This window comes from Oncorhynchus clarkii, chromosome 32, assembly GCF_045791955.1.
Source record: "Oncorhynchus clarkii lewisi isolate Uvic-CL-2024 chromosome 32, UVic_Ocla_1.0, whole genome shotgun sequence".
Taxonomy (NCBI): Eukaryota; Metazoa; Chordata; class Actinopteri; order Salmoniformes; family Salmonidae; genus Oncorhynchus; species Oncorhynchus clarkii.
The window spans coordinates 30,109,858-30,128,294 of NC_092178.1; the positions used below are offsets into that span (position 1 = coordinate 30,109,858).

Genomic DNA, 18,437 nt, shown 5'->3' on the forward strand with positions numbered 1-18,437 from the left:
ACGAGAAAGGGGGTAAAATACAAAAAATAAATGATTCATAGATTAGGGCCTAATGAATATATTTCAATTGACTGATTTCCTTATATGAACTGTAACGTTTAGATTTTTGTTCAGTGTAATATAGATAGAAATAGAAGGCCTGAAATACACACATACAAACACAAACAGACAGGCTAGCTTGGATGATTAATGAATAAACAAATCTTACATTTGAATCCCCTACGTGGAGAAATCTCAATGACTGAACCAAAATGACAATAATAGGCAAGACTGGAAATGAAAGGCACAATCCCAGTTATCTGATGGTAGTTATTTAGATGATTACCTTAAATTAGTTTAATAGTATAATGTAATATATTCCAACCAAATAACCACCTACCACATCAAAGCTCACAATACACCTTTACCTGACGCACATAGTGGCTCCATGGCCTCTGTACTTCAATGAGCAGTTAAATAATGACACACTCTGAAAGCTCAGGGCCCTTGAGAAAAACAAGGACATTATCGTCTTTCAAGATATGATTTTACCCAGCTAAATGGTTGCCAAGAAACATCCAGAACTACAAAATGTCAATAAATCTGTTGAAAATCAACCACTCTGCCTTACATTACGCCGATTTTCAGCATAGCCTTCACTAGCGATATTGTGCCAAATTTAGCGTCACTGTACAATACCACATCCTTGAATCATTCTGAGAGTACATTTTTAGAGGAGTTGTATCGATTGAGCACATACAGATGTAGAATCGTAATTTGAGACAGTTTTCTACAGCAGGAAAATGATCCTGCAGGAACAGGAAATGTGCATTTTTATGTGGATTATAATTATTGGACATTTTTTTGTAGGGGTTGATATAAATAAATTAAGTGGAAAATACAAACTGGAAGCCTTTTTAAACCTCAATACACTACGTTTGCATGTCCTGCTATGCAGGGAAATTCTCAGCAACAAAAGAGTGATCAAATTAAGGTCCTACATCTGTTCAACTCTTATCGACAGAAATCAGGACCCACTAGCTCCTGAAGCAAAAGACGCTCAACCAAAAAAATCCCCCTCTTTACTCCATAAATTAAGCCTCGTCAACCAATCACCTCAGAGATAGGAAGGCATCTACCCAGTGGGGGTCCATGGAGGCTGGAGGTTGATGTTGTTCTCTTGTGATTTCCATCTTTCGTCTTTTCCTAATCCCAACCTGCGAGTGGGATCACTCGCTCTCTCCTTTTCCCACAGCCCACACTCTGAACTCCACAAGCCTCTTCTCATAGCTCTTCAGTTACCCACAACCCCCTCGGTGACAATACGGGGCGGCACTGTTGCATATCATAAGGGAAAGCCTGTATTATTGCATGATGAATCCATATGTGGTCATATGTGTGTGGTTGATCATTGAGCAGTGGTTGGTTCCTCTGTGACTTCTTGGCTGGTTTCTTCGGTGTTGACCATTATAAGAGGCCCCCGTTAGATTGAGACATGCATGTTTTGGGTTGTCTAACAGCCGTGGGTTCCTACGTGTTTCCTTGCTGATTGTTTCAATGTGACATGGAAGATGCCACTACATTGGAATGTATTGCTTTTAAACATACAGGGAAAAGAAAGGCTTGTGAATTGAATTAAAATATGTGAGAGATGGCCTTCATAATTGACATTTCTAAAGCAAACACGCATCTTCACAGTGAAAATTACAAAGGAAATGTCAACTTAGCTCGTTATCGAGTGACCTTCCTTTGCCATTTATTAATAATGTATAATATATTAATAAGGCATGAATAAAACATGAGTAAGGCATGAATAAGCTATATTAACAAGAGGGACCTACGCTGAAAGGGACTCGATTAATGTAGGTTTCAAAGAACAGGGGTAAGACAGGTACTTCTTCATTGACCTGAGCAGCAAGTGACAGATGGGTAGAGTGCTCTGCTCTCATCACAAAGGGACAGATTGGTGGAGGAGAGGGAGCTGTTAGTGGATTGGGCTATGTAATCACCACAATGGGTTAGCCAGGTCTCTTATAGAGACCTATACAGAAACCCACTGAGCCTTGCGACTCAGGCAGATTGGCAACAGATAGATGGAGAGATTGGAGGAGGTTACAAAAGTGTGGAGGAGTGGATGAGATGGGAAGAGGAGAGATGGATAGAGGAGAAGGGAAGAGGAGAGATGGATAGAGGAGAAGGGAAGAGGAGAGATGGATAGAGAAGATGGGAAGAGGAGAGATGGATAGAGGAGAAGGTAGGGTGATGGACTGAGGTGGTTACAGAGAAGGAAAGGAGAGAGGGAAAGAGAGGAGGAGAAGAGAAAAGGTTGAGAGAGTGCTTTTAGAACGAGTGGGTAAATAAGATGGGGAGTGGAGCAGAGAGGGGAAGGAGAGGTGAGAGAGATGAAAACAACATTGAACGACACAGAAATAGGAAAACAGTGAAGGGAATTAAAAGATACAGTAAAGAGAGAAATACATTAATATTGGACTAAATACAGTCAGGTCAACAATTATTGGCACCCTTGATAAAAAAACAAAAACACGGTTTAATAAATAATCCAAATGCTGTGCTATATTGAATGATCAGATTTGTTTACAAATGATATTATTTATACTATTAACCTTACTGTACATAGCAAAAATAGAGGGAGAATGAGGCAGAGTGGTCCTGTGAAGTGAATGACAGTGTTCAGTTAGGACTTGTCCTGCCAATGGAGCAGCACAGGCACCAGGGGCCAGAGCATTGTTTCAGTTTCTACACAGAGGAGCTCTTATTACAATGACTAATGGACCAGGGGTTGATGTGTGTGTGTTTTTTCAACATATGAGACTGAAAGCCAGAACGCTTTTTTCATCTTGTTTTTGTCAAATCACCCTGTGTGAAATTAAAAGCAGCATCACTGTTATCATTCAGTTAAATGCAAATTCTCTTCTTTTTTTTGTGGTGGTGCATGGCCCTCCTCGGGTTCTGCCTGTCTAAGAGCTGGGAAAACATGTCAGACGAGATCTGCTTCTCTTCCTCTCTCTCTCTCTATAAACACACACACACACACACACACACACACACACGCTTTACTTGCTTTAATTACAGTTCTGTTTTCAATGCACCCCTCGACCACTCCCCTGTTCACCCGTCAAGTTGAAAGCACATGCCACTGCTACCACGATTAGTCTTGTCAGAGACGAGCGCTGCTGCCACTGTGCTTTTTACTCCCACGCTAATTAGCCGGGTATTTTACAACACAATGGATGTAGATTTTAGAACAAGGACAGTTTAACCACCTGGCGAAGAGACGTGGAGAAAGAAAGAGCGATTATATTTTACATTTAGACAGGGCCCTGCTAGAATACTTTTCAAATGCATCCTTCCTTCCTTCAGTCCTTCCCTTCTTCCTTCCTTTCTTCCTTCTTTGAAGTAATCCTAGATCTGACATTTTTGAACTAGGTTCAATTATGTAGTGGAACCCTTGCTTTCACCTTTCCAGTTGTGTACGATTAGTGATAATTACTTCAAGGCAGGGAGCGGAGGGATACATTTCACAACTATTCAAAACGGTTTTAGTCAGATTTACAAGTGATAGATATCTGTCCTGGAGATTCGAAGTTGGGTAGCTGCTCAAATCAAATCACATAGTTAGCAGATGTTAATGCGAGTGTAGCGAAATGCTTGTGCTTCTAGTTCTGACAGTGCAGTAATATCTAACAAGTAATCTAACAATTCCCCAACAACTACCTAATACACACAAATATAAAGGGGGAATGAGATAATGTACCTGTAAGTATATGGATGAGCGATGGCTGAGCGGCATAGGCAAGGTGCAATAGAAGGTGCAATAGATGGTATAAAATACAGTATATACATGTGATATGAGTAATGTAAGATATGTAAGCATTATTAAAGTGGCATTATTTAGAGTGGCATTGTTTAAAGTGACGAGTGATTCATTTATTAAAGTGGCCAGTGATTGGGTCTCAATGTAGGCAGCAGCCTCTCTGAGTTAGTGATTGCTGTTTAGCAGTCTGATGACCTTGAGATAGAAGCTGTTTTTCAGTCTCTCGGTCCCAGCTTAGATGCACCTGTACTGACCTCGCCTATATAGTTTGACATTGAGAAGCCATAAATTGCCAGTATCATCATGATTCCTTATAGATGGACATCATGTATTGTAGAAACAAATTAGATCCTTTTTAGGGAACGCGTTTACTGTACATTATGTCCTTGGGGGTCTGTCATATGTATGTCAGAATAGACTGTGTCTGTTGAAATGATGACTTTGAAAGAACCATAGCCATCTGTGCCAAATACCTTTGGAAATAGAAACGCAGATGAATTATACGATGACTAACCCCCATACAATGTAAAGTACTTTGAGACCTAGGCCTTGAATGTTATATAAATGCATTCCATCCGTGATTCACCCTGTTAACCTTAGAGATCTTGTAATATATAAGCAGTAATTTGGTAGAGTGAGCTGTACTACCTCAGTCAACTATGAGCCTTATAGACTCAGGTCAGGGACAGCCACTGTATGATACCTTGCATATCTGATCTGAGGTCAGAGCAGTAGAACATGTTGGACACAGAGATAAATAAATGTATTAAATGAAATATGATTATGCAATGATTAATTTCTGATGGCGTTGAGCAATGTAGAGACTCAATCATAGAAGTAGTACATATAACATAATAAAGTGATTGTCACGACTTCCGCCGAAGTCGGTTCCTCTCCTTGTTCGGGCGGCGTTCTGCGGTCGACGTCACCGGGCTTCTAGCCATCGCCGATCCACCTTTCATTTTCCATTTGTTTTGTCTTATTTTTCCACACCTGGTTTACATTCCCTCATTACTTGTTGTGTATTGAACTCTCTGTTCCCCCCATGTCTTTGTGTGAGATTGTTTGTTGTAAGTGCATGTGCACTTCTGACTGGTTTTGCGCCGGGTTATTTTACCCGTATTTTGTTCTTGTGGGTACAGCTTGTTTTTGCATTATTAAAGTGCTCCAGTTGTTACCCATTTCTGCTTTCCTTCGCCTGACTTGCTGCAGTCAGTTACGCACCACTTACAGGGATCTTATTTCTATGGGCTCAAATCAAATCTGTTCAACTCTGACTCAAGAAGATAGAGGAATTTGAGAGTGCCGAAGGAGAGAGATTTTTTTCCAAAACTTTATTACTACACTCTTCCAGCACAGTGGTGTGAAGAAGTGGGAGGTTTGGGTTAGGAGGCTTTTCACTGTGAGGTTGCAGGTTCAGTTTCCAGATACTGTGTGTCTCTGTCATTGATCAAATAAGCCTAAGAGGTGAAGTATGGGAAATGCCTAGGTGCCTGTGAAGTTCTAAAAACTTCCAAACTAAAAGTCAGCTCACGCCACTTTATTTGGCAGAATTATTGCTGCAGTGCATGTGCAACACAGTGCTATAACATCTTCTAGTACAAGTTTTCTTTGAAGTTTTTTTTTGTAACAAGCTAACTTTTTAGGTCTTACAACTGTAGGGCCAAGAGCCAAACTAAGAGATGGTTTGAATCAACTCATATGTTTTCCTTGGTTTCCCCTAAACCCTATTGATATTTTAAACCATGTCTGTCTCAAGTGTGCACGGTGTAGTTTAAGTTTTTTTAAAAGCGAGCTTGATAAATGTGCCGTATGGATTATTTAACCAAAGACTTGATTCAAGAGAGGGGCTTTACATCACGCTCCTATTTCCCATTACCCCCTCCACAACATTAAAGACGGTGTACGGAAGTTAAGTTGTTAATTTACCTCAAATTTTGACTTGAGGTGTAGGATCTTAATTTTAAATCTGAAACTTGTTGTGTATTTCAGGTTTTAAAAAGGTTTCTGAAGTTTGATATTCCCTTACGAAAAATGTATCAATCCCTACAAAAATGTCAATTTCTAATCCAGATAATAATTCACATTTCCTGTTGCTGCGGGATCATTTTCCTGCTGTAGCAAACTGGCTCAAATGACGATCCTACATCTGTACTTGTGACTTGGCAAGGCTAACTTTCTGCATCCTGTTGGTTTGTTTTACTGCGGGGGACAGGATATAACAACACACAGGGACTGGCAACAGGTGGTGCTACACAATATGGACCCAGCTGGCTAGTTTGTTCATTTATTTTGTGAAGGGCAACCAAATCAACTAACGGGATTGAACAAAGGGCCCATCTCTCAATCTTGAAAGCAATGAGGAAAAAGCACAGCTTGCGCCCAGATTGTGCACCTGAATCCTTTGTGTTAATCCCTCTGTTCTCTCTGTCTCTCTCCTCTTCTGTGGCAGGTGTTACTGGCTTGGTTCAAATTGATGGAGAAGGCGATCGGGAGATTGACTTTGCCTTGTGGGACATGACCGATCTTGACTCTGGGGTCTTTCAGGTAGGCACTGACTGCTCCTCTAGCAAAATGGTGGTTAGGCACAAACACACACATAAATACACGCTCACACTCTGTAGCTGTGTTCTTTGTCCTCTTCCAGTGTAGCAGCTACAAAACCTGCAATGACATGCACTTTCATTCAACACCCAAAGTTAGGCTAACCATCTATCCTGTGTATCTCCAGATCGTATCCGTCTACAACAGCACCCTGAAGGAGTTGGTTCCAGTGCCGGGCATGAAGGTCCAGTGGCCGGGGGGCGCCCCGCCCCAAGACATCCCCGACTGTGGCTTCAAGAATGACAAGCCTGCTTGCTTAGCACGTATGCACTGAGGAACCCCTGGGGCCTCATTTATCAATATAAAAATACAGTGGGGAGAACAAGTATTTGATACACTGCCGATTTTGCAGGTTTTCCGACTTACAAAGCATGTAGAGGTCTGTAATTTTTATCAAAGGTACACTTCAACTGTGAGAGACAGAATCTAAAACAAAAATACAGAAAATCACATTGTATGATTTTTAAGTAAGTAATTAGCATTTTATTGCATGACATAAGTATTTGATACATCAGAAAAGCAGAACTTAATATTTGGTACAGACACCTTTGTTTGCAATTACAGAGATCATATGTTTCCTGTAGTTCTTGACCAGGTTTGCACACACTGCAGCAGGGATTTTGGCCCACTCTACAGACCTTCTCCAGATCCTTCAGGTTTCGGGGCTGTCGCTAGGCAATACGGACTTTCAGCTCCCTCCAAAGATTTTCTATTGGGTTCAGGTCTGGAGACTGGCTAGGTCACTCCAGGACCTTGAGATGCTTAAGGAGCCACTCCTTAGTTGCCCTGGCTGTGTGTTTTGGGTCGTGGTCATGCTGGAAGACCCAGCCATGACCCATCTTCAATGGTCTTACTGAGGGAAGGAGGTTGTTGGCCAAGATCTCGCGATACATTGCCCCATCCATCCTCCCCTCAATATGGTGCAGTCGTCCTGTCTCCTTTGCAGAAAAGCATCCCCAAATAATGATGTTTCCACCTCCATGCTTCACGATTGGGATGTTGTTCTTGGGGTTGTACTCATCCTTCTTCTTCCTCCAAACACGGCGAGTGGAGTTTAGACCAAAAAGCTCTATTTTTGTCTCATCAGACCACATGACCTTCTCCCATTCCTCCTCTGGATCATCCAGATGGTCATTGGCAAACTTCAGACGGGTCTGGACATGCGCTGGCTTGAGCAGGGGGGCCTTGCGTGCACTGCAGGATTTTAATCCATGACAGCGTAGTGTGTTACTAATGGTTTTCTTTGAGACTGTGGTCCCAGCTCTCTTCAGGTCATTGACCAGGTCCTGCCGTGTAGTTCTGGGCTGATCCCTCATCTTCCTCATGATCATTGATGCCCCACGAGGTGAGATCTTGCATGGAGCCCCAGACCAAGGGTGATTGACCATCAACTTGAACTTCTTCAATTTTCTAATAATTGTGCCATCAAATGTTGCCTTCTCACCAAGCTGCTTGCCTATTGTCCTGTAGCCCATCCCAGCCTTGTGCAGGTCTACAATTTTATCCCTGATGTCATTACACAGCTCTCTGGTCTTGGCCATTGTGGAGAGGTTGGAGTCTGTTTGATTGAGTGTGGGGACAGGTGTCTTTTATACAGGTAACGAGTTCAAACAGGTGCAGTTAATACAGGTAATGAGTGGAGAACAGGAGGGCTTCTTAAAGAAAAACTAACAGGTCTGTGAGAGCCGGAATTCTTACTGGTTGGTAGGTGATCAAATACTTATGTCATGCAATAAAATGCTAATTAATTACTTGAAAATCATACAATGTGATTTTCTGGATTTTTGTTTTAGATTCCGTCTCTCACAGTTGAAGTGTACCTATGATAAAAATGACAGACCTCTACATGCTTTGTAAGTAGGAAACACTGCCGATTTTGCAGGTTATCAAATACTTATTCTCCCAACTGTATGTATATTTGCATATGAATTAACAAAACCCCTGTAGATTTTATAAACACTGAGAGAAACATTAAAATGTTGTGCTGCTCACAATTATGGCTGTTGCGGTGGCCATATTAACACCACACCGGTAGTCATGATGATAGGAGACAAATTTCCTGTGACCGTTGATCACAGTAATCTCAATCCAAAACTATGCAAATTAATGGCGCTGATGGGTAGCCTACCAAACTTGCTAATGGCCCTTGCTAATTACCTGGTACTCAGCGCTCAGCATGCTTTTTGCAGTTTGGAAGAGTTTGTGCAAATATTATGATGACATTTTGACATTTTTGTTAATTTTGGACTCCGCTAAGGATTTTTACGTCAAAATTATTGACAGATTTCTTCAGTTATCTTAGACTAATTCTGCCTATTTTGAGGAAGTGTATGCTGGCTATGGCATCTTAAAATGGTCAAACAGTACTACTGCCGATTTAGTTTCTCATTCGGTTCGACTAGCCGACTTTGGCTAGCCACCAGCCGAACTGAAGCGTTCTGACTCCTTTTAGAGTGCTGTTATGAAATGGACACGGTAAAGCCTGACCCGGACCCATTATGCAGACATTTTTTAAACCTGTTCCGAAAGGACCAAAAGGACAAACTGTCCAATACAAGTGAAGGAAGCAGCAGAAATTGTTTTGCCAATTGCCAAATGTTTTTCTACTTTATTCAACCGGAGCCATGGAGAAAGGGGGAGAGAGAGAGAGGCAAAGAGCGAGCAGCTGTAGGCTATTAGGAGGAGTGGGGGCCGTTTGGTGTGTGTGTGTGTGTGTGTGTGTGTGTAACACATGGAAAGCTCAGAGCACCATAAGGCACAGAGGGAGAGACCACAACCACTTATCTCATGCTAGACTAACTTCTTGCTAGTTATTTATCATCCCATCTGGTTACATAGTAGCGGTCTTCAAATCAAATGTATTTATATAGCCCTTCTTACATCAGCTGATATATCAAAGTGCTGTACAGAAACCCAGCCTAAAACCCCAAACAGCAAGCAATGCAGGTGTAGAAGCACGGTGCTCGGAAAAACTCCCTAGAAAGGCCAAAACCTAGAGAGGAACCAGGCTATGAGGGGTGGCCATTCCTCTTCTGGCTGTGCCGGGTGGAGATTATAACAGAACATGGTCAAGATGTTCAAATGTTCATAAATTACCAGCATGGTCAAATAATAATAATCACAGTAGTTGTCGAGGGTGCAACAAGTCAGCACGTCAGGAGTAAATGTCAGTTGGCTTTTCATAGCTGATCATTGAGAGTATATCTACCGCTCCTGCTGTCTCGAGAGAGTTGAAAACAGCAGGTCTGGGACAGGTAGCACGTCCGGTGAACAGGTCAGGGTTTCATAGCCGCAGGCAGAACAGTTGAAACTGGAGTAGCACGGCCAGGTGGACTGGGGACAGCAAGGAGTCATCGTGCCAGTTAGTCCTGAGGCATGGTCATAGGGCTCAGGTCCTCCAAGAGAGAGAAAGAAAGAGAGACAGAGAGAGAGAATTAGAGAGAGCATACTTAAATTCACACAGGACATTCGATAAGACAGGAGAAATACTCCAGATATAACAGACTGACCCTAGCCCCCTGAAACATAAACTACTGCAGCATAAATACTGGAGGCTGAGACAGGAGGTGTCAGGAGACACTGGGGCCCCATCTGATGATACGCCCGGACAGGGCCAAACAGGCAGGATATTACCACAGCCCCCACACCACTAGAGGGATATCTTCAACCACCAACTTACCATCCTGAGACAAGGCCGAGTATAGCCCACAAAGATCTCCGCCATGGCACAACCCAAGGTGGGGCGCCAACCCAGACAGGAAGACCGCGTCAGTGACTCAACCCACTCAAGTGACGCGCCCCTCATAGGGATGGCATGGAAGAGCACCAGTAAGCCAGTGACTCAGCCCCTGTAATAGGGTTAGAGGCAGAGAATCCCAGTGGAAAGAGGGGAACCGATCAGGCAGAGACAGCAAGGGCGGTTCGTTGCTCCAGAGCCTTTCCGTTCACCTTCACACTCCTGGGCCATACTACACTCAATCATAGGACCTACTGAAGAGATGAGTCTTCAATAAAGACTTAAAGGTCGAGACCAGGTGTGCGTCTCTCACGTGGGTAGGCAGACCATTCCATAGAAATGGAGCTCTATAGGAGAAAGCCCTGCCTCCAGCTGTTTGCTTAGAAATTCTATGGACAATTAGGAGGCCTGCATCTTGTGACCGTAGCGTACGTGTAGGTATGTACGGCAGGACCAAATCGGAAAGATAGGTAGGAGCAAGCCCATGTAATGCTTTGTAGGTTAGCGGTGAAACCTTGAAATCAGCCCTTGCCTTAACAGGAAGCCAGTGTAGGGAGGCTAGCACTGGAGTAATATTATTCAAAAAATAAATAATTTGTTCTAGTCAGGATTCTAGCAGCCGTATTTAGCACTAACTTAAGTTTATTTAGTGCTTTATCCGGGTAGCCGGAAAGTAGAGCATTGCAGTCATCTAACCTAGAACAGGTAATAAAAGCATGGATTCATTTTTCTGCATAATTTTTGGACAGAAAGTTCCGGATTTTTGCAATGTTACGTAGATGGAAAAAAGCTGTCTTTGAAACAGTCTTGATATGTCAAAATAGAGATCGGGGTCCAGAGTAACGCCGAGGTCCTTCACAGTTTTATTTGAGACGACTGTACAACCATCAAGATTAATTGTCAGATTCAACAGAAGATCTCTTTGTTTCTTGGGACCGAGAACAAGCATCTCTGTTTTGTCCAGTTTAAATGTAGAAAGTTTGCAGCCATCCACTTCCTTATGTCTGAAACACAGGCTTCTAGCGAGGGCAATTTTGGGGCTTCGCCATGTTTCACTGAAATGTACAGCTGTGTGTCATCCGCATAGCAGTGAAAGTTAACATTATGTTTTCGACTGCATCAAACCGAAAGAAGCTAGCTAACTAGGCTAATTGAGCCTAGCCATAACATTACTGAGCTTTTCACTGTCCTACAGTTAGCCTACACATTTTTTTATTTTTTATTTCACCTTTATTTAACCAGGTAGGAGGGTTGAGAACAAGTTCTCATTTACAACTGCAACCTGGCCAAGATAAAGCAGTGCAAAGCAGTGCGACAGAAAAACAGAGTTACACATGGGATACATAAATGTACAGTCAATAACGCAATAGAAAAATCTGTATACAGTGTGTGCAAATGAAGTAAGGAGGTAAGGCAATAAATAGGCCAATAGTGGTGATGTAATTACAATTTAGCCATTTACACTGGAGTGATATATGTGCAGATGAGGATGTGCAAGTAGAAATACTGATGTGCAAAAGAGCAGAAAAACAAATATGGGGATGAGGTAGGTAGTTGGTTGGATGGGCTCTTTACAGATGGGCTGTGTACAGCTGCAGCAATCGGTAAGCTGCTCTGAAAGCTGACGCTTAAAGTTAGTTGGAGAGATATGTCTCCAACTTCAGTGATTTTTGCAATTTGTTCCAGTCATTGGCTCGCAGAGAACTGGAAGGAAAGGCTGCCAAAAGAGGTGTTGGATGACCAGTGAAATATACCTTCTGGAGCGTGTGCTACTGGTGGGTGTTGCTATGGTGACCAGTGAGCTGAGATAAGGTGGAGCTTTACCAAGCAAAGACTTATAGATGACCTGGAGCCAGTGGGTTTAGCAACAAATATGTAGTGAGGTCCGGCCAACGAGTGCATACAGGTCGCAGTGGTGGGTAGTATATGGGGCTTTGGTGACAAAACGGATGGCACTGTGATAGACTGCATCCAATTTTCTGAGTAGAGTGTTGGAGACTATTTTGTAAATGACATCGCCGAAGTCAAGGATCGGTAGGATAGTCGGTTTTACAAGGGTATGTTTGGCAGCATGAGTGAAGGATGCTTTGTTTCGAAATAGAAAGCAGATTCTAGATTTAACTTTGATTGGAGATGCTTAATGTGAGTCTGGAAGGAGAGTTTACAGTCTAGCCAGACACCTAGGTATTTATAGTTGTCCACATATTCTAAGTCAGAGCCGTCCAGAGTAGTGATGTTGGACAGGCGGGCAGGTGCAGGTAGCGATCGGTTGAAGAGCATGCATTTAGTTTTACTTGTATTTAAGAGCAATTGGAGGCCACGGAAGGAGAGTTGTATGGCATTGAAGCTTGCCTGGAGGGTTGTTAACACAGTGTCCAAAGAAGGGCCAGAAGTATACAGAATGGTGTCGTCTGCGTAGAGGTGGATCAGAGACTCACCAGCAGCAAGAGCAACCTCATTGATGTATACAGAGAAGAGAGTCGGTCCAAGAATTGAACCCTGTGGCACCCCCATAGAGACTGCCAGAGGACCGGACAGCAGACCCTCCGATTTTACACACTGAACTCTAACAGAGAAGTAGTTGGTGAACCAGGCGAGGCAATCATTTGAGAAACCAAGGCTGTCGAGTCTGCCGATGAGGATGTGGTGATTGACAGAGTCGAAAGCCTTGGCCAGATCAATGAATACGGCTGCACAGTAATGTTTCTTATCGATGGCGGTTAAGATATCGTTTAGGACCTTGAGCGTGGCTGAGGTGCACCCATGACCAGCTCTGAAACCAGATTGCATTGCAGAGAAGGTATGGTGAGATTCGAAATGGTCGGTAATCTGTTTGTTGACTTGGCTTTCGAAGACCTTAGAAAGGCATGGTAGGATAGATATAGGTCTGTAGCAGTTTGGGTCAAGAGTGCCCCCCCACTTTGAAGTTCGGGATGACCGCAGTTGCTTTCCAATCTTTGGGAATCTCAGACGACACGAAAGAGAGGTTGAACAGGCTAGTAATAGGGGTGGCAACAATTTCGGCAGATACTTTTTGAAAGAAAGGGTCCAGATTGTCTAGCCCGGCTGATTTGTAGGGGTCCAGATTTTGCAGCTCTTTCAGAACATCAGCTGAACAGATTTGGGAGAAGGAGAAATGTTGAAGGCTTGGGCGAGTTGCTGTGGGGGATGCAGTGCTGTTGACCGGGGTAGGAGTAGCCAGGTGGAAAGCATGGCCAGCCGTAGAAAAATGCTTATTGAAATTCTCAATTATGGTGGATTTATCAGTGGTGACAGTGTTTCCTATCTTGTGGGCAGCTGGGAGGAGGTGTTCTTATTGTAAGCCAGGATTCAGACACAGCTAGAACATCCGGGTTGGCAGAGTGTGCTAAAGCTGTGAATAGAACAAACTTAGGGAGGAGGCTTCTGATGTTAACATGCATGAAACCAAGGCTATTACGGTTACAGAAGTCGTCAAAAGAGAGCGCCTGGGGAATAGGAGTGGAGCTAGGCACTGCAGGGCCTGGATTCACCTCTACATCGCCAGAGGAACAGAGGAGGAGTAAAATAAGGGTACGGCTAAAAGCAATAAGAATTGGTCGTCTAGAACGTCTGGAACAGAGAGTAAAAGGAGGTTTCTGGGGCCGATAAAATAGCATCAAGGTATAATGTACAGACAAAGATATGGTAGGATGTGAATACAGTGGAGGTAAACCTAGGTATTGAGTGATGAAGAGAGAGATATTGTCTCTAGAAACATCATTGAAACCAGGAGATGTCATTGCATGTGTGGGTGGTGGAACTAATAGGTTGGATAAGGTATAGTGAGCAGGACTAGAGGCTGCTGCCAATAAACACTAACCAGAACAGCAATGGACAAGGCATATTGACATTAAGGAGAGGCATGCTTAGTCGAGTGATCAAAAGGGTCCAGTGAGTAGAGAGGTTGGTTGGGGGTCACGGCGATTTAGACAGCTAGCCAGGCCATTGGTAGCAAGCTAGCATAGGATGGAGGTCTGTTATTAGCCACCTCTTGCATTCCGTCAGTAGATTAGTGGGGTTCCGTGTGGTAGAGGGGATTAATCCAAATAAAAAATAAAAAAAATAATAAAAAAAACAATAGATATAGTTATAGAGGCCCAAGAAGAAAAAAATAAATAATAAAAAATAAAAAATAAATTGTCCGATTGTCTATTCAGATAGCAGCCGATAAGACAGCTAACGGTTAGCGGGCCGCATATGGGCGTTCAGGTAACGTCGCGACGGAGGAGCCAGCCGGATAACTCCTTCGGGCAGATAACGTCGGCAGTCCAGTTGTGAAGGCCCGGTGGGGCTCCGTGTAGGCAGTAAAACGGGTCCGGATAGGTGATTGTAGCCCAGGAGTGATTGATGGAACTCTTCAGCTGGCTAGCTCCAGAATAATTGATGTTTGCTCCGGAATCGACGAAAGCCGATAGTCACACGGATAGCAGCTAGCTAGCTGTGAGATCCAGGTATGAATGTCCAGAGTTAGCGGTTGAAATCCAGGGACATGGAGAGAAAAATTGGTCCGGTATGTTCTGTTCCGTGCCGCGCTGCGCCTTACAAAACTGGCGATAGATTTTCGAGCTAAAGGATAGCTGATGACCACAAACCGTGGTTAGCTGAATACTAACGATTAGGCAGTAAAGAAGCTAACTAGCTTCTGATTAGCTTCTGATTAGCTTCTGGATTAGCTTCTGGCTAGCTTCTGGCTAGCTCCTTGCTAGCTTCTGGCTAATTTCTGGCTAGCTTCTTGGAGGATTACAGATTTGAGGTAAATAATACTTTTTTATAAATATAAATTGGTGAGGCGGGTTGCAGGAGAGTGTTTTGAAGATGAGTTTATGGAAAATTTAAAAATATATATATAAAAAGGTATGTGAAAAAAGTTGTAATACGGGACACGACAAGACGAGGACAAAAGACGTCTGAACTGCTATGCCATCTTGGGGGGGGGGGGGGAAGTATTTCAAGGCCTACCTTCAAACCCAGTGCCTCTTTGCTTGACATCATGGAAAAATCAAAAGAAATCAGCCAAGACCTTAGAAAACAATTGTAGACCTCCACAAGTCTGGTTCATCCTTGGGAGCAATTTCCAAACGCCTGAAGGTACCACGTTCATCTGTATAAACAGTAGTATGCAAGTATAAACACCATGGGACCACGCAGCCATCATATCGCTTAGGAAGGAGACGTGTTCTGTCTTCTAGAGATGAACGTACTTTGGTGCAAAAAGTGCAAATCAATTCTAGAACAACAGCAAAGGACCTTGTGAAGATGCTGGAGGAAACAGGTACAAAAGTATCTATATCCACAGTTAAACCAGTATTATATCAACATAACCTGAAAGGCCACTCAGCAAGGAAGAAGCCACTGGTCCAAAACCGCCATAAAAAGCCAGACAACTGTCTGCAACTGCACATGGGGACAAATATACTTTTTGGAGAAATGTCCTTTGGTCTGATAAAACAAAAATGGAACTGTTTGGCCATAATGACCATCGTTATGATTGGAGGAAGAAGGGGGAGGCTTGCAAGCCGAAGAACACCATCCCACCTTGAAGTACGGGGTTGGCAACAGCATGTTGTGGGGGTGCTTTGCTGCTGGAGGGACTGGTGCACTTCACAAAATATATGGCATCATGAGGCGTGAAAATTATGTGGATATATTGAAGCAACATCTCAAGACATCAGTCAGGGACTTAACCTCTCTGGGATCGTTAGGGACGCTAGCGTCCCACCTCGCCAACAGCCAGTGAAATTGCAGGGTGCCAAATTCAAAAGAACAGAAATCTCTTAATTAAAATTCCTCAGCCATACAAGAATTTTACACCATTTTAAAGATACACTTCTCGTTAATCCAACCACAGTGTCCGATTTCAAAAAGGCTTTTCGGCGGAAGCAGAACGTATCATTATGTTAGGTCAGCAACTAGTCACAGAAAGCATTCATCCATTTTCCAACCAAAGAGAGTTGTCACAAAAAGCAGAAATATAGATAAAATGAATCACTAACCTTTGACGATCTTCATCAGATGACACTCCCAGGACTCAATGTTACACAATACATGCATGTTTTGTTCGATCAAGTTCATATATATATCCAAAAACCTTAGTTTACATTGGCACCATGTTCAGAAATGCCTCCAAAACATCCGGAGAAATTGCAGAGCCACATCAAATAACATAAATACTCATCATAAACTTTGATGAAAGATACATGTTTTACATGGAATTAAAGATAAACTTGTTCTTAATGCAACCGCTGTGTTAGATTTCAAAAAAGCTTTACGGCAAAAGCACAATATTCAATAATTTGAGAACAGCGTTCAACCACAAAAGCAAGCCATACAGTTACCCGCCAAATTGTGGAGTCAACAAAAGTCATAAATAGCATTATAAATCTTCACTTACCTTTGCTGATCTTCATCGGAATGCACCCCCAGGACTCCCACAAGAAAGGTTTGTTTTGTTCGATTACGTCCCTATTTATGTCCAAATACCTCCATTTTGTTTGCGCGTTTAGTTCACGATTCCAAAGGCACAATGCGTGAGCGAAAAATCAAGACGAAAAGTCAAGAGTTCCATTACAGTTTGTAGAAACATGTCAAACAATGTTTACAAGCAATCTTTATGGTCTTTTTATAGTAAATCTTCAATAATATTCCAACCGGAAAATAGTGTATTCATTACACCCGCGTGACCGCACAGTAAACAACTGATTGGCCTCAGCCTAATCCACTTGTTGAAACAGCTCTTATTCGACACCCTTCCACAATAGAAGCCTCAAACGACTTTCTAGCCTTGGGAAGTGCAATCTGGCCCCATAGACACAGCATATTGGATAGGCAATCACTTAAATGAAACTACAAACCTCAGATTTCCCACTTCCTGGATGGATTTGTCTCAGGTTTTCGCCTGCCATATTAGTTCTGTTATACTCAGACATCATTCAAACAGTTTTAGAAACTTCAGAGTGTTTTCTATCCAATACTACTAATAATATGCATATATTAGCATCTGGGACAGAGTAGCAGGCAGTTTACTCTGGGCACCTTATTCATCAAAGCTACTCAATACTGCCCCCCTGTCACCAAGAAGTTAAAGCTTGGTCGCAAATGGTTCTTCCAAATAGACAATGACCCCAAGCATACTTCCAAAGTTGTGGAAGAATGGCTTAAGGACAACAAAGTCAAGGTATTGGAGTGGCCATCACAAAGCCCTGACCTCAGTCCTATAGAAAATGTGTGGGCAGAACTGAAAAAGCGTGAGCGAGCAAGGAGGCCTACAGACTTGACTCAGTTACACCAGTTCTGTCAGGAGGAATGGGACAAAATTCAAGCTTGTGGAAGGCTACCCGAAACATTTGACCCAAGTTAAACAATTTAAAGGCAATGCTCCCAATTACTAAAATAACTTTATAAAGTAAAGTAAAAAAAAATAAATGTAAAAATAAGTAACACAATAAAATAACAATAACGAGACTATATTCAGGGGGTACCGATACTGAGTCAATGTGCGAGGGTAAAGGTTAGTCGAGGTAATTTGTACATGTAGGTACGGGTAAAGTGACTATAAATAGATGATAAACAGCGGGTAGCAGTAGCGTAAAAAAATTACGGGGGGGGTCAATGTAAATAGTCTGGGTGGCCATTTGATGAATTGTTCAGCAGTTTTATGGCTTGGGGGTAGAAGCTGTTAAGGAGCCTTTTGGCGCTCCGGTAATGCTTGCCGTGCGGTAGCAGAGAGAACAGTCTATGACTTGGGTGACTGGAGTCTTTGACCATTTTTTGAGCCTTCCTCTGACACCGCCTAGTATATAGGTCCTGGATGTCAGGAAGCTTGTCCCCAGTGATGTACTGGGACATACGCACTCCCCGCTGTAGCGCCTCACGGTCAGATGCAGAGCAGTTTCCATACCAGACGGTGATGCAACAGATCAGGATGCTCTCGATGGTGCAGCTGTATAACTTTTTGAGGATCTGGGGACCCATGCCGAATCTTTTCAGTCTCCTGATGGGGAAAAAATGTGTTATCGTGTCCTCTTCACGAATGTCTTGGTGTGTTTGGACCATGATAGTTTGTTGGTGATGTGGACACCAAGGAACTTCAAACTCTTGAACCGTTGCACTACAGCCCAGTCGATGTTAATGGGGGCCTGTTTTGCCCGTCTTCTCCTATAGTCCACAATCAGCTCCTTTGTCTTGCTCACATTGAGGAAGAGGTTGTTGTCCTGGCACCACACTGCCAGGTCTCTGACCTCCTCGCTATAGGCTCATCGTTGT

The 18,437-nt window shown here is 43.0% G+C and overlaps 1 protein-coding gene across 1 annotated transcript in view; it reads left to right on the plus strand.

Annotated features, from left to right (window-relative positions):
* Positions 1 to 18,437, plus strand: part of LOC139392293 (atrial natriuretic peptide receptor 1-like) — a 110,596-nt gene that overhangs the window by 73,035 nt on the left and 19,124 nt on the right. The window contains exons 6-7 of the mRNA XM_071140176.1: positions 6,267 to 6,361; positions 6,546 to 6,681. Coding sequence (XP_070996277.1) covers positions 6,267 to 6,361; positions 6,546 to 6,681 — 231 coding nt within the window. The remainder of the gene's footprint in view (positions 1 to 6,266; positions 6,362 to 6,545; positions 6,682 to 18,437) is intronic.